Below are 23,897 nucleotides of genomic sequence, written 5' to 3' on the forward strand. Positions count from 1 at the left end.
TGTGCATGGGAACAGCTTCATAAATCAAGGCATTCTTACTGTGCTGCCAAGTGGTGGGGAAAACCTCACCACCCCCCTGCTGCCTTGAATTTCAGATTAGGTTCAGAAATGCAAGATTATCCTCACTACTTTGCAGGGCATTGTTGGCTGGCTTACCACATGGTTTTGTCCAAAGGGTATGATAAAAAAAATCACTTCAAATTGTTTGTTGAAAATACCATGGTATGTGCAGATGTGACCATTTGACAAGTCAATACAGACTACCAAATACAACACAGGCTTGCCAAAGTGGCTCCATACACAAAATGGAAAGTTATAATTTGGCGAATGTCCATCTATGTTTAAATTAATAGCTCTGTTCATTCCCAATGTGGTTTCAAACTGTTGTGTGCATTGGAAAGGTATAATGGTATTCCTGTGAAATACATAAGAGTAAAATGAGGTGCACTAGATACTATTTAATCTCAGGATTTAAGAAAACCATATTCCTGTTAATTTGGCATGCAAATTTAATGGAAAACATTTTCACAGTCTCTGCAAAATTCTATTTTGTAGCATAGCTCAGAAAAGCCATCCCAAAAGTTCATATGTGACACAGTGCAGAGTATTCTGATTGACAGGCTCAGTGCACATAATTATCCTGTCAGAAAATAAGTTTTGATTGATGGAAAGAACCGTAGACATCTGTCACCATCCAAAAATTCTCCCAGTCACACTACTTCTTCATTGTACTGCAATGTGCAACTTTTATTACAATCCAATACTTGATTATGAAACAAACTGCACAATTTGGGTTTAATATAATAGTACTGTTGCTTCAAAAGGGGCTAGCAGCCTCTTAAAGAACAAGCTGGAACTCTATCATCAATGAGTTTGTAGTAAATATAAATAATGAAGTAAATATACTGACTTTTCTAAAAGCTGCCCGATGTGGTTTCCCATCTACAAAGATACCTCTAAACAACAGTTTAGAACCAATTATGTTTCCACAACTATAGCAGGTAAAGTTATAATGTGGTTGCAGATTGGTTCTTGATTTCTCTCTCTTTCCCCATCCCCTTTTTTCAAAAATGAAAAGTGACAGCAGTTGCCAAGGGAAAGAAAACCATTTGAATCGTTAGCTTGTTTTTCCATTAAAATGCTCTGAGCAAAGATGTTTATGTTGCAGTTTGAATGTAAACTTTAGGACAAACTTATTCGTTGCTGCTAAGGATTTCAAAGTGCCCAACTACTATTGGATGCTTTGAGATCACATGTAAACTGGGCACTGTAGCTATTCAAACCTGAAGTGGTTTGTCTCTGGAAATGTCCCCGTCCCCCGTCTCTATATTTTAAGTGTTCATTCAATAAGAAATACTTAATCAGTGGTTCTTCACTTCAAAGTGAATGTGTGTGATCATTAGCCTATCAGTATCTCAAAGCAACAGTGAGTGATCTCTGAAATGTTCAAGTCTTTGCTCAAATCTTTCCATGTCTCTGGCTGAAGAAACTGTTCAGTTGTTTGAACGAAGAGGAAACCTTTACAGAAACCTGCATCAGAGGAGAGTTAAATCAATTGGGATTTCATAAAATGCAGCAGATATCAGTTGTTTTCACCCCAGTTTGCCTTGAGAGTGTGTTAGTGTTCAGTTGGACACTTCCGATAACCGAAAAGGTTTTGTGGTCATCATTATCCCCCAGTTAAATGTTGGGCTGAATACTTGCAGGATGTATGCTGCAGCTTATCCAAATATGTGTCTACTTCGGGTTTAGAATTTTTAATGAATGCTGTTATTCACCACTGTCCTTAACATATGGTGATGTTAGATGTGTACGCCAGTTGTTAGAAACCCGGTGCAGTCCTTGGCGCCTTTTGGGTTTTGCAGCTAACTGCCAGAGGGTGTGGGCTTTGCTCTGGTGGGGAGGGTTGGTTTCCAAGGACCAACGGTAGAATTTGGGGTGGGGTGGGGGGTGGAAGACAACATGGGTGGAGCTGCCTTCTGGCATGAAGAGGTAGGTCTGTCTGAATCTCTGTGTGTGAATGAGCTGAGCCTCTGCAGAGTATTTGCAATTCTCTCTCTGTCGTATACACATGTGAAAAGGCTTGAGAGCTAATTGGACAAGGTTTTCATTAGCTCCAGGAAAGGTTGCTTCCTCATTAAAGGCTTCAGAGAGTCTGAGCATTCCCGAAGGAGGCAATGCCCCACACCAAGGTCCTTCGTCTCATCCTGCTGACACTGTCTGGAGTTCTGGTCCCTTTTGTGGAAACAGGTAAGTTGGATTTCTTTCCAAACTACCATTGCAGCCCTGACCTCTTTACTTGTTCCCTCACCTCTCCCAAGCATCTTGTGTTCCTTCTCCAGTCAAACAAAGTGGAATTCAATCGGAGTATTGATTGCTAGTGCTGTGTAAGAGAAGTATCTTAAATCTAGGCAAAACAGAGAGGCTATGGGTAGCATTTTATGGACTGAGGAGCAGGTTTCAGTGAGTTTGTGTGCACCTGGAAAAACATTGGTGCCCTAAAACCTTGAAGAGTTGTCAGCAGCAAACTTAGGCTTGAATTAGCATTTTTAGGACTGTATCTCTTGTGCTGGCACCATACAAATGTGGAATTTGGTATTGTGTCTATATAATTCAGCAACATGAGAATTATTATTATTTTTTTTAAAGGAAGTTTTTAGTCCTGTCTGTAAAAATAAAAGTATGGAAATACTGCACTGGTTAAATCTCTACACAAGTGGCAGAATAAGAGATTCAGTGGTCCAGAGGACAGGTTTTAGTGTCTTTTCCAAGTCTTTCCCCCTATCCTTGATTCGTAGAAGAAATTACGTGAAGTAGGCAAACATTACAAAATGCATATATACAAGATGCATCACTTGCATCACACATAAATTGTAGGCCATCATTTTTCTTTGTGCTGATTTTGAGTCATCAGTTCAAAATTCTAATTATTAAACACATAGTGTGTGCACACAAGTCCTAATCAGTGTGTTCCCTTTGGAAAGATCCACATGTGCCTATTTGTTCAATGCTGAGAATACCAATGGAATTCAGTGTCAGAAAAACATTTATGCAAAATGTGATTTTAAAAGTGTAAGCTTAAAAATAACCTAACTGCAATTCCCCAATCCCTTTTAAAAAACACTCTTGGATTGGGCAGTCTGTTCGTGTGACAACTGAATAAAACAGGGGTGGCTAACTTGTGGCCCTAAAGATGGTTTTGATTACAATTCCTGTCTTATCTGACCATTGGCCTTGCTGGCTGCCGGTGATGGGAGCCGTGGTCCAACAATATCTGGAAGTCACCAGATTGGTTACCCCTGGAGCAGAACAGAGCCATATGTGGGAAAATAATGTACCTGGGATCCTTTAACTGGATTGTGCCAGAAATTGGACCTCTTGAGTCAAAAGCAGCTACCACTGAACTAGGGTCCATGCATCCTTTCTATTAAGGGGGTTTTTGTTGCTGCTGCTAATGTTGTTTCAAGGCTCATAGACTACAATCTTATATCCCTTACCTGGAAGGAAGTTCCATTGAATAGGACTTACTTCTGAATAGATATGTATGCCTAGGGTTCCACCATTAGCTTGCTCATTACAAACTTTGAAAGTTCTTTGCCCAGTGAAGGGGCAGAAAACTTCTTGACCTTCACTGTACATTTTAGACAGACATGGAACACCCAAGCCATACAAAAGCTACACAGGGCTTGTTAGAAGCTTGTGCTGTTTCATTTACAGATATAAATGGTAATGGAGTTTCCAAAGCCAGAATGAAAAGCCATTATCAATATGTTCATCCTATCTTCGTTGCATTTGGATTGACAGTACTGGAGCTTCGAAGCTGCTTAATTCCTGACTATGAGCATTAGTGGCAATGCTTTGTCTTCGGTAGGTTGCATCAAAGGAGCCAACATATATTTTGCTAACAGCAGGGAAGATGAGATGATATCCCCATCTTTGACTTGGCACAAACAACATTGCCTCTTTACGAACTTCATCTGTACCCCTTCATACAATAAAATATATTGTTTGAATGTGTGAGGACTCTTCGCTTCCAGAAGCAGCAGAAAAAGTCATCTGCTTACGAGACCAAAAAGGGTATTATATTTTTACCATAAAATGTGAGTCCTGGCTTTCATAGATGGTAGAAGAATCCCATACATGATAAATCTGTTAATAATTTTCTCTACAGTGTGTTGCAGTATTTTATTTGCATTGGTTTTCCTTATTGGAACTTGGCAGAATGGTTGCAACAACATTGTTTGATGCTGCCACATTGCATTTCTTTGTCTCCACAGTACTGATAATATTTGGAAGTGTTGACCAAGAGACTTGCTATTGATTTTAGCATTTTCATTTTGCTTTAAAGTGCAGTTTATTTCTTGGTTTAGCTCTGTATCCAGCAATGAGCCTTTCAACACAGGCAATCTCATAACTTTTCTTTACACAATCATCTTTGTGTTCTCTCTCTCCATATTGTTGGTACATCCCTTGATGTCTTATCCCTGCATTTTTCAACACTTGACTCACAGCTCTATGTATGAGCTGACTGTTGGAAGTGCTTTGTACTGGAGGAGATAATGAATTTCTCTGTTGTATTTTATCTGTGGTTGCTCAGTCATTCATCATTTGAATATTTCATTTGTGATGTAATGAGCAGGCATTTAGGAACTTGCCCCTTTTTTTCTTTTATCCAGGATGAAACTTCTTCCTTATAAGTTTGCGAAATAAATAAATAAATAACCCACCCGTCATCAAAAGATCTCAGGGCAATTAATGCATTGGCCTGTTTAGATTTCCCTATTACCTTAGAACTGCCTTAGAACATAAATAGCATTTTAAAAGGTAATGAGTGAAACCCAGATAAAATTCCATTATTTATTTACTTTGATAATTTACTTTAATCATTTTTATCCTGCCCTTAAAAAGCTAAACAACTTTCAGGGTGACTTAGAAGGTCAACATATAATATTTATTACTTAAAATTGTAAAGCATTTTTACCTTGCTCTTTTTAGGGTACAAAAAAAAGCCAGTCTCTGCCCCAAGGCTTGCAATTTAAAAATATGTGACACAAAAGAAAAAGGATTGGGGAGGGGGAAGCAAACTTGGGCACTAGATCTTGGTTACAAGGCAAGAACATACGGGCTTGCTGCTGTTGGCTGCTCACAGTTCTGCAACAGGTCTTTGTGGACCTCAAAAAAAAACCAGCTTTCCAACCCAACATTCTCTTTTTCATAAGGCGCTTGGTTCCAATGGCCTCTGAAAGTGGAGGAGCCCAGCCCAGTTCAGTTTATGAAAATGGCAGTGAATGAACATGCTATAATATGGTTGTAACTTTTCTAAAAGTGACATATGTGTTGGATATCACACCTTGTGAAAGAGGATTCATTTTTATTCCCATTGTGCCTTTTGGAGGTTGTTTTTAAATTTGCCTCCTTGCCATGTGTCCCAACAAAATGATGAAAGGGGTACAGCCAGTCCCCTTGTGTGCTTAGCTATATACATAGCCCCGGCCTTTTTTTTGTAAACAAGTTTATTTAACATCCAGAGCAACCATGGTGCTTTGTGTAGACCCATGCTTGAGCTTGTACCATCACAGACTTCCCCTTGTGCCTCTGAAGAAGGGCTTCTTTCATCCACACACTGGCCACATGCCCACTGGGGCTACCTGAGTCCGTACAGCCCACTCTTGGTCTCTGAGAGCACTTCTGGGTCCCTGCTTTTCTGTGCCGGCGCCTCTGGCTTTCCACAACAGAAACCTCCAAAGTGAGCAGGCAGATACTGATCTCAGCCCCCAAGTACTACTGATGTTTTAAATCTTTAGTAGCTGAGAACCAACCCAAGGGATTAGTCCCTGACCACCTTCACCTCACAACTATCCATGTGGAGAGAACAGTCAAAACCCCTCAATTTTCCTGCAAACCTACATGAAAGTGATGGAATCAGGAGGCCATGCAGATGTTTCTTCATATATGCATGGCATAGAATCAACCAGTTTTTCTGCTGCAGATGGAGGCTCTTGATTTGAACTAACAACAACAACAACAACAACAACTTCTTATTTATACCCCACCCATCTGGCTTCCCCAGCCATTCTGGGTGGCTTCCAACAAAATATTAAAATACAGTAATGCATCAAACATTAAGAGCTTCCCTAAACAGGGCTGCCTTCAGATGTCTTCTAGAAGTCTGGTAGTTGACACCTGGTGGGAGTTCCACAGGGCGGGTGCCACTACCGAGAAGGCCCTCTGCCTGGCATCCTGTAACTTTGCTTCTCGCAGAGAGAGAACCACCAGAAGGCCCTCAGCTCTGGGCCTCAGTGTCCGGGCAAAACGATGGGGGTGGAGACGCTCGAAGGCTAACACTGATGATTTGAACTCTGCGTATGGGTCATGTTTAAATCAGGCCACTTGCAAAACAGCAGTGGAGATTGGTTTCAAGCTTTCTGGGACGTTAATGTTTGTAAGAGCAGGGAGAAGATGGCCTGAGACAACTCTGCACTGCCATGGCGTCTGCTAATGCCCCAGTTAAAATAATCATGCTGCCTTTTTCACTCATCCCAGTACAAATGGATGATGGACTAGTGGCTATGGAGATAGGATGTGCTTTGGAAGAGGAGTCAATTTCTCCAGAGGAGCTGCTGCAAAGTGATCCTCATTTTTAAAAAGTAGCCTATAACTAATCCAAAGAAAGAAGTGAGGTGAAAATAAACTCTCTCTGAGCCACAGTAGTTCTCTAAGCATGTGTTCTCAGGCATTTTATTTTCGCCTTTGTTCATGTGTCAAGATGGAATAAATGATTCATTGGCATGTTGCAGCGCCCCCAATTTTGACTAAAATAATGTCAGTTTGTTCAGAGGCATCCTCATTTTCAGAGACTACTTGTACCATGGTTGGTTTGAAACTGATACTGTGGGGACTACTGTGGTGTTTTCTCAGCAGAGTATATATTACATAACCTGGACCTTTTAGCACTTTGTTCCAAGCACGATCTCTTTGCCAGCATTATTAAATTGTCATCCCAGTTTAAGTTTCTTTGACAAGCTACATTAACTTAGATCAATGTTCGAGGCCTGTGACAAGTTTCAAATTAAAGGGAGATTATAACAACTCTAATTAAACACCAATCCCTGTTGATCAGGAAGTCTTTGAGAGAGTGGGGGTTCTTGCTTATCCCAACCATTCTGTTACTTTTAAATTATGTGGGAAATAATTTCTTCCTGGGTGCAATTTGAGTTGGAAATGTCATATTTTGGTGGGCTTTGGCCATTTTTAACAAAAATATATTTTTTCAGACTTTAGGCACAAAGTCAATGTTCCTATCCTGTGCTTATAAATGCCAATCACAACACTTCACATAGCACAGGGCGAGGGGAGGGGATGGTAGAGAGAGGAGATTGGTTGTTTAAGATCAGAGAGCTGATGTTAACATGCTGCCTCAACTGCAAGTAGACCATCCGTTGTTGCAGTTGTCTCTTAGTAGTAGCACTTTGGCTGAAGGAAAATTACCGTATTTTTTGCACCATAACACTCACTTTTTTCCTCCTAAAAAGTAAGGGGAAATGTCTGTGCGTGTTATGGAGGGAATGCCTACGGGTGGCATGCCTACAGATATTCCTCCTCTAAAAACTACGTGCGTGTTATGGTCGGGTGCGTGTTATAGAGCAAAAAATATATATATTCACAGCATTCAAATTGGAAAAGGTTGTCAACTGATGAAGATGGGAAACAGGCCTGGCCTTGGGCTTTGAACAGCAGCTGCTTGATCTATAGGAGAAATCACAAGTCAAAATTTTTCACAGTGCTGTGATTTAAGCATTGTTACATTTGAAAGCCTACAAATTAAAGGCCACATTCACAGCATACATTTAAAGCACTATGATACCACTTTAAACAGTCATGGCTTCCCCCAAAGGATTCTGGGAGCTGTAGCTTTTAAAAGGTGCTGAATGTTGTTAGGAGGCCCCTCTTTCCTTCACAGAGTTACAATTTGCAGAGTGATTTAACAATGACTCCTCTTCCCAGGGAACTCTGGGAATTGTAGCTCTGAGAGGTGTAAATGTCTCCTAACAATCAATTTGCTGACCAATTTGTTTTCAATCCAGGAAAATCAATGTACAGCCATTACAAATTTGAGCAAAACTATTGCTATAATTCCAGCTGCTTCCCCCTCCATTGGTCATTAGAGCATGCAGTGGAGGGATGTAAGCAGGATATCAGTACTTTAGCAAACTGGGCAGATCACTCAAAGGGAGGAGTCAGATTGCTACTTCCTGTGCAAGTGGGTATAATTTTTATTTAATGAAACACTCTGACAATTTTGGAGAGGATTATGAATATCTCAAGCCCCCAACCTCAGACTATGGCTGTTTATTCTGAAGGGAAGGACATTTTGTCAGTAATAGGTTTTACCTCAGGTTCTTCATTGGCCTTTGGCTGCCAACCAGGCTAAATTCAAGGTTCTGATTTTGTTGTATGAAGCTTGGGACTAGGGTTAATGAAAGATCATTTCGCCTCTTATATACCCAATCAAACACTGAATTCTGCAACTGAGGGCCTCCTGCAGATACCATCTTAGCAGGAGATCTGCCCCACACAATGTAAAGAACCAGGCCTTAAGTGTTGTGGCACCTGCCTTTTGGAATTCCTTCTCCTTAAATATTAGACAGGTGCCGTCTCTTCAACAGTACAGTCTACACCTGCATTGCAATGGTTTTATCAGTTCTTTTTTGCCTCCATGGGCTCCTTTGGAAGGAAAGGCGAGAAACTTAGGCTGAGGTACCTCCGGGTAACTGCAGCAGTGGCCTGGCAAGGATCTTTATGCTACTGGTTTGCCTGAAACCAGCTGTTGCTTGCTTTGGGTGACTATTTTTTAGCCAAGGCACTTGAGGCTTCAGCTCCAACCTGTTGCTCCTGAGTGAGTTAAAGTTTTTCTTGAATAAAACTGATAGCAGGAGCCTTGAAGAAAAAGCTTGGTCTGTTTGATTGCTTAATGAGTATCTGTTTGATACTGTGTATTAAAGAATATGAATCTTCATGACCAAAAATTATGCCAATATATTAGTCACGGGGCAAGTAAATATCATAAGGCAAATCATGTCATGACTGGGATTGAAGGAAACATATTGCTAGGAACATCCTTAAAGTGAAGGTTATGTTCTATACAGCACAGAGAGATAATATACAACATAGAGAGAAGCTATGTCAAATGATTTTTACAAAAAAAAATTCTAATAAAGCAGAGAAAATATTTCAAGCAAATACCCTACTTAAGGAAAACCTAGCTTGGATGTCTTTCCTTGGCAATGAGAACTCATCCCCAACCTATGGCAGAATCTGAAAAACATAGGTGTTAATAAGACTCACTTTTTCCCTCCTAAAAAGTAAGGGGAAATGTGTGTGTGTCTTATGGAGCGAATGCAGGCTGCACAGCTATCCCAGAAGCCAGAACAGCAAGAGGGATTGCTGCTTTCCCTGCGCAGCGATCCCTCTTGCTGTTCTGGCTTCTGAGATTCAGAATATTTTTTTTCTTGTTTTCCTCCTCCCAAAACTAGGTGCGTCTTGTGGTCTGGTGCATCTTATAGAGCGAAAAATTCGGTAATCATCAAAACCTTTAAGCAGGTTACATAAAACAATATAAAATACACATTAAAAATACTGATAAAATCAGATGTTTAAAACAAACTGATCTAAGAATTTTCAAAACATAAAATCAGCATTTTTAAAAAAGCGTTATAAGATAAAATGCCATGTAAACAATACACACCAGGGTAGATTTGCTTGAACAAAAAAGTTTTTAGCAGGCGCTGAAAACGTTACAGTGAAGACACCTGCCTCATATTAACAGATCATGAGTTTCAGAGTGCAGGGGCTGCCACACTGAAGGCCTAATTCCTTGCAAGTGCAGTACAAACATCATGTGGCACTGGCAAAAGTGGCAGTTCCACAGATCAAAGCAGTCAATCGGACACATGTGAGGTAAAGCGATCCTTCACAAGGTTGTCAAAAATTGCACCTTTCCAAATGTGAGTACTGTATATTGCTCACTTTAAGAACCAAGTTAACAGGCATTTTACATCATTTGTGGTAGGATTTAATTTTGTTAACTAGCTGGAGGACTATTGCCTAAGACGCAGGGAAGGGAACCTCCCCTCCCCCAAGGGCTGCATCCTTGAGGTAATCAGATTTAGACCGCTTGGCAGTGCCAAAGTGCTTGAAGTCATAGGTCAGTGGTGGCGAACCTATGACATGCGTGCCAGAGTGGGCATGCGGAGCCCTCACTGCTGGCACCGCACACCATCGGCCCATCTGCACTGTTATTTTGTTGGTTTTTTCCATTTGTGCTCCCGGTCCTCCCCACGCTACTGCGTGCATCCACTGCTTAAACCCGGAACTTTTTTTATTTTTTCTGCTGGCCGGCGATTGTGTTCGGCAATTGGTCTGTTTTTCTTTCTTTTTTAAAAAATATATTTTTATTAAACAATTTTAGCCAAACAAATTATCAGTCACAATAACCAATTACATTTCTCTCCCCCCCTTTTTTATTCCCCCCCTTCCCTCCCTCTCCCACCCCCTCAGGACTTCCCTCAGCTCCCCTCTCTGATTTGTTTGTACATATTATTCTCTGCATGTTAAAAATGGTGCATACCATTGCCTTATCTATCATATATTCTACTAATAAGTTTGTGGATGTTTATTCAAAACCTGCCAAGGAGTCCAAATCATTTTGTTGTTTTTTTTAGATAGTTTGCAGAAAGTTCCCATTCTTCCTTAAAGTCACAGTTGTTCTTCTCAAGTAATTTATATGTCAACTTTGCCAACTCCGCATAACTCATCAGTTTTTCTTGCCATTGTTCTTTCGTTGGGATTTCCTCATTCTTCCATCCTTGTGCTAACAAGACTCTTGCCGCTGTTGTTGCATACATAAATAAATTCTTTGTTTTTCTTGGCAGGTCTCGTCCTAAAATCCCTAACAAAAACACTTCTGGCTTCTTTACAAATGTCATTTTAAACATTTTTTACAATTCGTTATATATCATCTCTCAAAATTTTTTAACTTCTCTACATTCCCATCACATATGATACAAACGATTGGTCTGTTTTTCAATTGGCTGCGGCAGTGGCTGTTTCTGATTGGGCATAACAGCTATCATTATTTGACCCTCGTGCTTTTTTTCCTGCACTTTTTTCAGTGCTGCGTGGTAGTTCCCAGCTCCCCCCTCCAAGCCAGGCCTCGCCCATTCCTTTCCGCCGTAACCCCCCCTGCTCCAATCCTCCGCAGGCCCTTTGCCTGCTGTGGGCGCGACCTGCCTGGGCTAGGAGGGCACTTGCGCACGCCGCCTCCCTGCGTGTCTGGCACAACCCAGCCTCACCCCTTTGCCGCGGTGACATTGCCGGAGAGAGGGAGGAAGATGGGGAAGACCACGCTGGGATCGCTGGCGGGGAGCCGCGGCAGCCGCGGCTGTTGGGCTGGCTGGCTGGGGTAGGGGCTCTCCCTCTCCTCCTGGCCACTGCTGCTCACCTGGCCTCAGGGCTGCTCCGTCCTCCTCGCAGCAGCCCAAGAGTGAGCTAGCCAGGGAGAGCCCGGCGGGAGGTGGGAAGAGGAAGGGAGATGATAATAATAATAATAATAATAATAATAATAATAATAATAATAATAATAATTTATTTATATCCCGCCCTCCCCTGCTGAAGCCAGGCTCAGAGTGGCTGAGTAAAAATAACACAAAATAACAATAGTAAAAATAACACAGTTTACATAAAATCACAATCAATTAATCGAAATACATTCTAAAACCAATTCATTCTAAAATCAATTCAGAGTCAAATTAATGGCAACCATTGGGCTAGAGTTCTGTGAGGATTACTGAAGGAGGGAGTCAGGCTGTGCCCTGGCCAAAGGCCTGGTGGAACAGCTCTGTCTTGTAGACCCTGCGGAAAGATGTCAAATCCTGCAGGGCCCTAGTCTCTTGTGACAGAGCGTTCCACCAGATCAGGGCCGCAGCCGAGAAGGCCCTGGCTCTGGTTGAGGCCAGCCTAACCTCTCTGTGGCCTGGGACCTCCAAGATGTTTTTGTTTGAAGACCGTAAGGTCCTCCGTGGGACATAGCAGGAGAGGCAGTCCCGTAGGTACGAGGGTCCTAGGCCATATAGGGCTTTAAAGATGGCGAGAATCGCAGTGTTTCCCCTCAAAAACGTAGGGCACTTTGCAATAAATAAGTCGGTTTTGGTTTGCAGTTTGGGCACTCGGTCTCTAAAAGGTTCGCCACCACTGTCATAGGCGATGTGGGCCGAGCCAAAGTGGGTGGGGCTTGTGCAGTGGGTGGAGCTTTGGAACTAGGCTGAGGGACGCACAAAATGAGACCGAGAGCTGCATGCGCTCCTTGGACCACAGTTTCCTCACCTCAGTCTAGCGTTATTACAGATGCTGCACAACACATGGCTTCAGTAACCTTAATATTTGTTTGTGAGGGGAGCTGTGAAGAAACTTTATCCACGAGACAACATGTGTTGTGATTTTTGTCTCCTCTGTGCACAGTAGTTTCTTCATTAAGGTGTGAGGCACAGCCTAGAAGGGTCCAGCATTAGTTCGTAGCTGTCAGTTTGGCCAGTTGCTGACCACAGCTTTATTTATACTCGGTGGTGTGCAGGTTTTTCCCTACTAATCAAGGTAGGTTAGAGATGGAATTTCAGCACGATCCAAATGCCACTGGTATAATTCACACTTATTGACTATGTGGTGCACCAAATCGGACTGTCCTGTCCTAAATGACCCCTTTATGAGGATCACTAAGGCAGCAATTCATGCAAGCCTATGCTATCAGCCCTGACCGGTTAGCTCTCTACTTGAGAGTCTTCAAGAAGCAAAGCTGTGGACTGAAGCTTTTCCACACGTGAAGACTGTCTTACCCAGGGCTATTTTTTCAGCCGGAGCTCAGGTGGGCGCCATTGCCATTCTAAGAGAACAAAGGACAAGTTAATGGTGAGCTTTGGCACCTCTTTTTCTAGAAAAATAGCACTGGTCCTACCACTGATAAGTCTTTTTATCCACTGGCCTGAAGTGAAATTTACCCTGATCCCACTTTTCTTATACAGCGTTGTGCATTTTTTTCTCATTTTTAAAAAACAAAACTTCTGTACATTCTTTGTCTACTGGCAAGCAAGCTACTGAAACCTTTGGCCCTCAGCTATATTTCCCCTCAGGCCTGGGGATCATCTTATGCGATTAGATAGCTTTGAATGTTTTGCTCCACATTTTCAGTTTGGTGTGACATTTCCAGTGGTTTTGACAGAGCCCTGCAGAATGTCTCCAGTTCTTGCTGGGGCCTCTGCCTCGTCCTGCTCAGACAAAATGAGCATTGATCGCTGCCTTCTGGGTCCAGCCACATATAAACAGAAAGGGCCTTTTGAGTTCCTCCAGAGCCTGCTTAGGGGGGAAAAACAGGACATGAATGGCAACATCAAAGAAAATGTAGTTTTCTTGGAATCTCACCTGAGAAGGCATCTGAGGGGCACCGTCAGGGGAGGGTCTGGGTTCCTGTCTATCCTAGTTCCAGGGCTGTGTGTCCTGCCTGTGAAAGTCCTGGCAGGGAAAGTCTGTCGGGGGAGTGAGAAGCTAACATTGTGGGCAGGGAGAAGATTGCCAACAACGCAAAGGCTCCATTAATCCTGCAACTGTGCTCAGTGCTTGGCCTCTCCTTGGACTCACCAGATGTTTAAAATATTTGCAAGCTTTTTTCAATCTGTAAATTCTTCAGCGGGCAGAAGCCTCCAAGAGCAAAAATCAAAAGAAGAATTGGTTGTATTGTATCATCTAAACTTGAGAAGCTAAGGTGATCAGAGCAGGCTCTAGATTGCAAATAGGCCTTGCATGGAAAGACTGGGCCCAGTTTCTCAAGTCATTTGCAGTGAAAAAAGTTGTGACAAATATACCCCCTCCCTGTGGAAAAACACATTTGCCACCAATCAAAGGTGTATTTCAAGCCCTCCTGTTCCATCTAGATTTCCAAGGACTCATGCAAGACATTGAGCAGTTGAGCCTAAACAACACAACACAACTACCTGAAGCTGTACCCTTTTCTATCCAATCATATTTCCTTATTTCCTGTTTATTGCAGCCTTATTTTTCCTAGCTTTTAAAAATTGTTTGTGGGCAAAGCATGATATGTCATGATAGAAAAGGTTTTAGGTTTATGGTTCTTAAGGGTTTCTAGTGACCATTATATGGACCACTTGGGGTTCCTTTTATCCCTTAAAAAGATGGTTTGAATTTTTAAAGTATATGAATACTGTGTACTCCCCTCTTTATTTTGCCATGCTTATTTCTCCATTTTTCCACTTAAGCAAAAAGCAAACACAAGTACAACAAGGTTCCCCCCACAACATGTATGGGTAAGATTATCATGCTAATACGTATTTTTGTAACTGAAAGGTAGAGCATGAAACCACATGAACTGCCGTAACTGACTGTGCCCAAATGGCAAGCCTTGTGGGGCCAATTTTGGTCAAACCGTCAACAGTGCAAACAGAAAGAAGATGGGCAGAGATGATGTAAAGTTTAGAATGAATATTTCAAAGCACCATTAGGTGTGGCTGGAGGTTGCAGGCTCAGAACCAAGGAGAACTGAACAGCTCTGATGACTTTATCCAGCAGAGGGCAATGCAACCCATTCTTTTGCTACCACTTATTAAGATGTACTTGTTATTGCCTAGGGAAGGAGGAAGCCTTAATGAGCCTTTCAGCATCCCAGTGTTAATTAATAAATTTATTTTACAAACCTAATTATATACCACTAATCATTAAAAAAATCGAAGGGTTTTTTTGGGTGGTTTTTTTTACACTAATTGTGCATAAATCCATATTAAATAGTTAAAATCAGAAATTGACTATTATGGAAAGATAAAACCTGCATAAGTCTAATGGAATAGAAAAGCTTACAGCTGGTGTTCAAAATCTGAAACAGGGTTCCTGTTGAATCTCTAGTGCTAGAATTTAAGAAGCTGTGGTCCGGATAGTCTGAAAAGATTAACTGGGCTTTTGTGTGTGTTGCTCTAGCAGAACACCGCCAAGGACCTCTCCCAACGCTATGGAATGACCCACCAGAGCTGCCATCGGGGGGAGGGCCCGCAGAAACCACCACCACAGCCCGCTTCTCCGACTCTGCAGGATTCCCACCATACACTTCTGATTATGAACCAGAAGACACAACCCATCTGCACCAACTGGATAATGGGAACGGTACATGTTATTTGAGATGGGGTGCTAAACAACACGGCTTTGGGCAGGAGGGTGGCACTGTGTGAGGTCACAAAAAATTGCTATGTTGGGATGGCTGTACTGGAAACCATCATTTCCTTCTAATGCAATAAATTTTAACACGATTTTGGAAGAGTAGTAAAATGTCTCATGAAATACTGCAGTGGATGATTAAAACAACCACCACCACTGGCAGTTTTGCATTGTTCTGTAAAGCAGAAATACGAAAGAAACAGATTTCCATTTTATTGATGCACCATAAACAATACCATTCCTTTGGCATTTAAGAAACTCACTTTCTGCTCCAATGATAAAAAGGTAAAGGACCCCGGACGGTTAAGTCCAGTCAAAGGTGACTGTAGGGTGTGGCATTCATCTCGCTTTTCAGACCAAGGGAACTAGACCAGTGTTTATCCACAGACAAACGCCAGCTCCCTTGGCATGACCACAGACAAATGCCTGGCCATGTGGCCAGTGTGTCTGAAACACTACTGGCGCATGGAGGACTGTGACAAGTGCCAGAGTGCATGAAAACACTTCCCGCTGCAGCAATACCTATTTATCTACTTGCACTGGCATTCTTTTGAACTGCTAGGTGGTCAGAAGCTGGGACAGAGCAATGGGAGCTCACCCCAAGTCAGTGAAGGAACTTTTCTGACATCCCGTTGCGCAGATTCGAACTGCCAACCTTCTGACTGGCAAGCCCAAGAGATGTCCTAAGAACATGGGGTGCCAAGTTGGCACTCCGTGTGCTGGATAATGGCTGCATTCACTCTTAATGCTAGATCATAATTTATCAGTCTCGTGTTCTTCCTTCACTTCCTCTGGCTCTGCCACTTTAAATGACCCACAGTTATTCACTATATCTAAACCCAGTCAAACTGTTGTTTGTGTTAACTATAGCATAAGGAAACAAGCAATCTAAAGTTGACACTACTTTTATTTATTATTATTTATTAAATTTGTATACTGCCCTTCATCCAAAGATCTTGGGGCGATTCACAGCAGAAAAATTACAGGATAAAACAAAAAATGCACGATAAAAGCCAGAACATTGACAAAAGAAAGCAATAACCCACCCACCCACCTGACTTAGGATTTTGGATTTTTCTGAATAAATCATGTAAGATCCTTGATAGAGAGAACAAAACATATACAACCCCAGTGATCTGCTGCATATCTGCCTTAAATTCTTAAAACTCCTGGTATAATTAGAGATCATTGTTTACTCCTGCTTGCAACCAAAATCAAATCTGTTTCTTCTGTAGATGTAAAGAATGACACAACAGAGCCATTTCTTTACCTTCCCTGTGCAGCTATTCCCCAAGGAATGTCAGTGCAGCATTCTAGTCTCAGACTTTCTCCCTCAGCCAGCAACTAAGAGTATGCATGATGTCAGCAAATGCGTCAAGAAGGGGGAAGAGCCATATATGGCCCCTTATCCTCTGACCTAGATTTGCCCACCCGCTAACCACTGGCTTAGGGGATCTGGCACATGGGCTTTAAACACGTCATTACTTAAGAGAATGATCCAGTACAATCCAGTGTTGTTTTCCTGGTGCTGTACTTGTTAGCAAAGATGTATGGTGGGAAAGACTGTGTATTTCCTGCACATGTTTTTCAGAGGCACTTTTCTGTTCTCCTCAACCTGTCTGCTTCCCCTCCCCTCCTCTTTGTCACCTACAGGGTCTCTGGGTCCTGGAGCCATTGGTGCCATAGTGATCGCTGCTCTGCTGGGCACATCTGTGATTGTGGCCCTGATCGTCATCACCCTGCGAAAGTTTTCTGCTTCCTGAAATCAATAAAAAAGGTCCTTTTTCCTAATATACACCTGTCTGAGCCCTTTCCTTCTTCTGCAGTTATTGCTTTCTGTCTGTGAAAAGGAAAAAACCAAGTTCCTCTAGCACCTGCGTTTTCCAAATGTTATAGGATATATAGCCTGTTTTTTAACCTCCTGGGATCAGAACCCCTTTTCTAACACAAATACTTTTAAAACATTTAGTGATGGCACAAGTGGGATTTAGAGTGGGGACTGAGGGACATGTGTACACAAATTGAGAAGCTGCCATGAAGTCAGAGTTTCTTGACATATATATATATATGTATGTATGTATGTATGTATGTATGTATGTATTTGTGCCACTAATCCAAATGCGATAAATTGTGTGCATTGTTTTAAAAGTCACATTAACTTGGCACGTGTGCTCGAATGCATCTTTCCAAGCTCTTGCTACAGCTAGAATAAAACTGTAATCAGATTATTGACTTTTAGCTTCTGTAGCAGTAGCTGGGGGTGGGCGCCTGGTATATTTTATTTATTTGTGGAATGCCTGGTCTTATGTTTTGTTTTTGTTTTGTTCTGTTTTTAAATACAGTCATACCTCGGGTTACAGACGCTTCAGGTTGTGCGTTTTCGGGTTGCACACTGCGCTGAACCCAGAAGTACTGGAACAGGTTACTTCCAGGTTTCGATGCTCGCACGTGCGCAGATGTGCTAAATCGCACTTTGCACATGTGCAGAAATGCCAAATTGCGACCCACGCGTGCTCAGATGCAGCGCTGCGGGTTGCAAATGTGCCTCCCACATGGATCACATTCGCAACGCAAGCGTCCACTGTACCCTATTTGCTCTGGCTTTCATTTAATGGCTCATGCCACCAACAAGCCTTATTAGTATGACCTGGATATAATATTTGAGGGAGGTGGGGGAAGCGAGATTAAAAAGCCACCTGCATTGACTCCTGTTTGGGTTAAGCAGGCACCTCTGCTTACTTAGATACAAATATGTAGCACAGGGGTGACTGAGGAACATGTTGCCTCAACTAGATCAACCTTAGCAAAAAAATTTAACAACAAAGCAAATTACTGTGTTTGTTTGTTTGTTTTTTATGATGGCAGACAGGTAAGCTGTTGGATGTCCATGGAAAATCAGTGAGGGTTTTCACCTGAATAAATGGTATGGTTATGTTTGGCAAGCAGGCATTGCCAAAAAAAGAAAAAAGAAAAAGAAAAGATATATGAAGCAAATCAGAGAGGCCAGGGGCTAAACAATGACTTTTGAAAAGCTTGGCACTGTTTCATTTTCTGCATAGCTAAGAATTCAGGAACTATATGACACTGTCAGGAATGGCTTTTAGGTTACAAGAGGAAAAATGCATGGATGGCTCTTGCTTTTTTGGTAGCAAAATATATTGCCTATTGTTTATCTATGTTTGTTTATATAAAGTGTGTGTTTTTTAAAAAAAACAAACCAGCCCAATGGCAGACAGAATTGGATTTGAAAAGGCAGAACATCATTGGTCTCCTGGATGGACCAAGCAGCTGCTCAAGTCCAGCTCAGCTTTATTGAAGCTCATATATAGAGCCCTGTTCAGTTGTTAGTCAAGTACAAAGCTCCTGTGTGGCCCTGCCTTCAGCCTTCCGAAGTACAGCCTGCGCCACCACATTTGCTATGTGCGAAGCCAGAAGGAACAAGTACAACAAGGGGGCTGGGCTAAAGGTGTGATTCCACAGCCCTTTGTTAACGAGCTGAATAGAGTTGTTGTCTTACCCCCATCCATCTCCATCCATTAATAGAGAGTGATGCAAGGAAAGAAATTCTCTGATAAACATGTAGACATGTAAAGCTGTTAAAACATTCTGCAAAGAGGTTTTGGGGATTATACATTGCACATTGTACATATAGATCACCCTGCATGACTCAAAAGTTAGTACTTCTTCCTGTATTATATTGAGAGGATTAGCAGCAGCTTCTCTACAAGGAGATCATCCTATTCTGTTTACATGACTAGAATGAAGGCTGCTAGAAACTGGAAAAGCTTCTCTAGATGTTCAATCCAGAACTGAATCCATAGAACTGAAAATGTTAATGTATCAAAATAGACCAGCAGGAGAGGGCAGTTAAAGAGATTCCTTCAAAACATGGTTTCTTTTCATCTCTCAAGTCAATAAATATGTGCCAGGGATTCTTTTTCAATCATTGTATTTATTCTTTTGGAAAGATTATAATGTAATTATGTTGCATTCTAGTCTAGAAATACTTGTGGCTGCAGTCATTTGTATGTGTTATGTGCTAACCCACCTTTGTTTTGTCATGTTGCAATATGTACACTTGTGCTTCAATAAAATATTATTTTAAAGGTCTGAATGTAAGAAGCGGATTTGGAAAATAAGCCACGTTCCCATACAATGTAATTAAATCTGTGGACAGTATGTGCATGTGCTTAGTTAGTACATTCATGTTTATGACTACAGGGTGAAGTAGGTGAGAGCTAGCTGCTGGAGAAATCAAAGTACTGAAAGCTGCTTGTTTGGCCATTTCTGTTTTCATAGTAAGAAAAAATATTACCTCCCTCTCCTACATTTCATTCTGGTGGTGTCATAATGGCCTGCGATCCCAAGGTCTATGCTTGTGTGTAAAAATACACCAAGCTACCTAATTCTGGTAACTGGAGGAAGTTAATTGGTACACTGTGTAACTCAGCACTCAAAATTACAGCAATCTGCTTTTGCGTTTCTCTGAGACGTTTTGTTAAATTAGCAGGATTGGTTAAGTCTGGTGAATGCCAGGAGCGCTTTGCTTTCCATAACTCAGCTATCGGGTAACCTTAGCCTTGTACAGTTCAATATGCTACTCCTTGGCTGTGGGTGTTAGAAATTCATTTGTAAGAAAACCTCAATTTCTGGCAATAGTGTAATGCTAGGGGCATGGCTGAACAGTGCAAGTGAAAGCTGTGCATGACTGAATGATCAGGAATGTTAGTTACTATCATTGCCTTACTGCTAAATGTTGTGTATTTTATTGCATTTCTAGCCTACCACTTCTCCAAGGAGCGCAAGGTTTCACCACCGTCTCGTTTAATATCCATAACACCCCTGTGAGGCAGGTTAGGCTGAGAGGGAGTGACTGGTGAGCTTCATGGCAGAGTGGGGATTTGAACCCTGGTCTCCACCACACTGGATTGACTTTAAATTAAGTTAGTTGCATGTAAGTAAGAGCTGAAAGAGGTTCAAAAAGTGTTCCCAATAGAAATTTACAAGATACGTGTCCTTGGCTGCTTTGCCATTTTCTATCAGCTGCCTTTATCCATTGGGCAAATGGTGATTATATACCTGGGCCAAAAAGATGTGGGAAGACTGTTTTGTTACATTTTTTGTCAACAAATCTAAATAGCACCTTTATTTCTCAGTTTATGTGCTTATACAAGTTGCCTTGAAGGCCTGATTTGGGATGAAAGGCAATTTTTAAAAAAACACAGCAAAAGTTGAGCAGAATCAAAGGTTTTGCAGAAGGTCCTAGGTCCAGTCCCTGGCATTTTCAGCTGAAAGGCAGGTATGTAGGAGACCTTGAGGAGCTGTGACCAATCTGAGCAGATAGTACAAAGCTGGGTGGAGCAGCATGACTCAGTATAAAGACAGTATAAGAACAAGTGATTCATACATTCATAACCTTGTGAACTAGCTCGAAAAAGAAAAATGCAGTGTACACAAGCCCTTGTGCAAGGAGCCTCTTAACACAGAGCATTGGGGAGCGTTGCTATTAAATAAATACTCCTTATCCGTTATTATTTATGTAACACTTTTAATATGCAAAGTGCTTTACAATCTTTTAATTTCTCGATCTCTGTCTCATGGTTGACTCTATAATTGTCCTTAGTCAAATGTTCTCTATTGTGAATCTTCTCTCTCCCTTCCAGAGAAGCATCTTGTTGCCAGTTGTAACTTTTGCAGCAAAGGAGAAGACATTTCCTGGCTTTGTGAACATTTATATACACCAGCTTGAAAGTATTATACATAGAGTTCATGTGTACAGCTGAGGAGCAATGCCCAGCTGACATGCAACAGGCCTTCCTATTGCTTTAGTAAAACTTTTGCAGACAACATTTAGTACAAAAGCATGCCATCTTGTCCCTCAAGCCTGTTGTTGTTGCTGCCTAGTGGCCTCTGTTCCTCTTTGAATGAGCATTTGGTCCATAATCAGTTTAATCCACTTGTATTGACAAGGATGCATTTCATTCAAAACTCTCTGAACTGGACAGAAATATTATTTGAAATACTGTTATCAGAGTCCGTATATACACCAGGGTAATTACACAGAAATTTGCTGGCCCTAGCTGAGTTCTTTAGCTCTCCAGATTTAGCATGGCTATAGAATGTCATGCATGCCTTGAGCTGATTCTCCACTCCTTGGTTTTTTTTTGGTCTCTCCCCCCCCCCCGATGAAAAATTCCTTAGTATGTGCAACAGAGCTGAGTAGTGAATACCATGGGATACTGTCAGTGCATTTGTTCAGGGCCTAAGTCTGTACTATCCACTCAGCCACCCTCTCAATATTTAGACATAGTTTACAATACCTACCATTGGCTCTCTCAAAGAACTTTGTTGTAAAACTTAAATGCAGTCAGATGGGAATCCTATATGCACTTACCTGGGAGTAAGGCTCATTGAACTCAATAGGTCTTACTCCTGAAATGACATCTATAGGATTGCATTGCTAGTAATTATTATAGTTTGCACTTAGGATATGGGTCCAGGTGGTGAATTGCACGGCTATGAGAAACAGTGAATTTCCAGTCCTTTCCTATTTTAGGTCAGGCATGGAGAAGCTCATGCTTAGGTGTGGGTGTGTGGAATACCTCTTTACCCTTGGGACTTTCACCAGCTATGGCCCCCTTGACTGCTTTTGCCTGACTTGCAATGTTCAACTGCGATAATTCCTCTTCCTTGCCTAGATGGAGAGCAACATGTGTAGGGTATCTCTGACCTCTATAAAGTTGGAATGTAGGTTCATCCCAGCTTTTGCTCTGCCCACTTTTGTCTATAGCCATGTTCATCCCTCTTGTATGGCCCCCTGGAAGTTGCTCATGAAGCAATACTGCCCTTGAGCTAGGAGAGGCCTCACACTCCTGTTTGAAACCATGCAGCTTCTCTATGTCAGTATTCTCCTCTGCAGTTTCCTGCAGGGTAGCCCAAGAGTACAGTGTAAATAATTTTGTGGAATATTTTGTAGCACAGAAGACTATGCTCTGCCATAATTTTTTTTTTACCTCTGTTAAAGAATCACCAATGCATTTAAAGTATCACCAATGTGTTTATTTATAAGGGATACCTGTTGATGTGCCTGTGTGGGGACTCCAAACTCAGTACCTACAGAGAAACTTCCTGAGTGTAGAAGTGTGTAGAGCGATACTGTGCACACTTTCAAAGGTGGTGCGCTCCTGTGCGCCTGGATTGCACACTGGAAAATCAAATGTGCCACTTGATGGAATATTAAAGAATCAGGCTGCTAACCTCTTGGGCCTTCTTGTACTTTTTTTTCCAGTTGATCAGCATTCACTGTTTCCTTACCATGCAGAGTTAAGAGATTTACACTCTTTGCAATACAATAGGAAATTACATTTTACAGCTCCTAGTTCTGTACAGGCACACGGCAGCCTCACCTCTTTTCAAGTTTGTCTTCAGAGATATTATCCATGGTGCATCAAGTGTGCAAAGAAGTTCATTAGCTTGGAGAAGAGAGGACTTGCTTGACAAAAAATGATATTTGTGGCACCTTCCGTTGTCTCAGCATCCGACATTCATTGTTTCTGAAATACAACTGCCCAGAACTGTGTGCCGTGATCATTGTCTATTCCTGCTGCCCATCTTCCTCCGCTGACTATCATCTGTCTTGTGTACCCGGAAGCACTCCTTTAAGTTTTGAGATCGAATCTTGGGGTTCATAATCTCTTCACCCATGGAGCTGGGGAACCAACCTCTCTCTTGATCATGCAAACGCTCCCCAAATATCCAACCTAGATTTTTTGGGAAAAGGATGATTGTGGGTGGAGAAAACATAATAGTGGCAGCTCAGTAAAGGAGCGATGAGTTAATGCAAGCAAGGTTCAAAACTGGTACAAGAAGGGAAGTTATACAACAATCATATCAGAATATATTAAGGGAAGCTGGTTACATAATATTTTCCGTGTGAAGCAGATGTTGCAAATTGCAACGGCTTATAAGAATTCTGCTTCACTGGGACCGCAATGCTTTGGCAATCCGAGTGAAAAAGAGAGTATGAAAAATAAAAAAATAAAAATGCATTGGCACTCATTCATTTCCTGACAACCCAATTAACAGGTCATATACCACCATCTGAGGAGCACTGGAACATACTGTACAATCAGTCCTTAAGATATTTACTTCCTACACAGTTCCCCTGTTATGATTTTGTTGTGCATTTGTGCCTGCATTAAAACCCAAATATGGACACTTCTTACCATCGTCTGTCTTTTCCAGGATGTTAAGTACATCAGCCAGTTCCAGCGACAGCTCATCTGGCTGCTGAGCCACATAAGGATGGACACACTGTACTTGAGGGCAATCTGCAAGTGGAAAAGGGAAATTACTAGTTTGCAGGACCCTTTATGAATACTATAAGGGAGAAATGGGAGGGTGTCTGCTACTTAAGTGTGTGTGTGTGTGTGTGTGTGTGTGTGTGTGTGTGTGTCCAACTGCTGTAGCATATAGTGATCAGGCCTTTTGCCTCTCTGGTCAAGGGCTTAGAATAGCAAATGTCTGTAGCATAACCTTGATAATTTCTGTTGCCTGTATTACTGTAGCTACAAAGGAACCACCTTAGAGAAAAAATGGTAAGCTAGTTAGGCTGTGTCATCTCAGCAAAT

At 41.8% G+C, this 23,897-nt stretch overlaps 2 protein-coding genes and 1 long non-coding RNA gene across 8 annotated transcripts in view; 1 reads left to right on the plus strand and 2 right to left on the minus strand.

The window, feature by feature from the left end:
- Window positions 1–1,968: 1,968 nt before the first annotated feature.
- Window positions 1,969–19,377, plus strand: SNORC (secondary ossification center associated regulator of chondrocyte maturation). 5 transcript variants are annotated; one of them, XM_082221980.1, is made up of 4 exons: window positions 1,969–2,250; window positions 15,034–15,216; window positions 16,921–17,044; window positions 18,133–19,377. In XM_082221980.1, the coding sequence occupies exons 1-3, from the start codon at window positions 2,178–2,180 to the stop codon at window positions 17,028–17,030; spliced, it is 366 nt and encodes a 121-aa protein (XP_082078106.1). In that variant the 5' UTR covers window positions 1,969–2,177; the 3' UTR covers window positions 17,031–17,044; window positions 18,133–19,377. The 5 variants fall into 5 exon arrangements, with proteins under 5 accessions (XP_082078106.1, XP_082078105.1, XP_082078107.1 ...); XM_082221979.1 differs by having other exon boundaries at window positions 1,972–2,250; window positions 16,921–19,377; XM_082221981.1 differs by having other exon boundaries at window positions 1,974–2,250; window positions 15,037–15,216; window positions 16,921–19,377.
- Window positions 7,656–11,490, minus strand: LOC309532051. The gene is made up of 3 exons (XR_014219556.1): window positions 11,352–11,490; window positions 9,249–9,315; window positions 7,656–7,746 (listed from the first exon to the last, which is right to left on the minus strand). It is a non-coding gene; the product is annotated as an uncharacterized lncRNA (long non-coding RNA).
- A 1,418-nt stretch (window positions 19,378–20,795) lies between the features above and the next one.
- Window positions 20,796–23,897, minus strand: part of NGEF (neuronal guanine nucleotide exchange factor) — a 67,874-nt gene continuing 64,772 nt past the window's right edge. For both annotated transcript variants that reach the window (XM_082221781.1, XM_082221782.1), the window contains 2 exons: window positions 23,493–23,597; window positions 20,796–23,027 (listed from right to left, as the gene is read on the minus strand). In XM_082221781.1, coding sequence (XP_082077907.1) covers window positions 22,855–23,027; window positions 23,493–23,597 — 278 coding nt within the window. In that variant the 3' untranslated portion in view covers window positions 20,796–22,854. The remainder of the gene's footprint in view (window positions 23,028–23,492; window positions 23,598–23,897) is intronic.

This window comes from Podarcis vaucheri, assembly GCF_965113315.1.
Source record: "Podarcis vaucheri genome assembly, chromosome: 5".
Classification (NCBI taxonomy): domain Eukaryota; kingdom Metazoa; phylum Chordata; class Lepidosauria; order Squamata; family Lacertidae; genus Podarcis; species Podarcis vaucheri.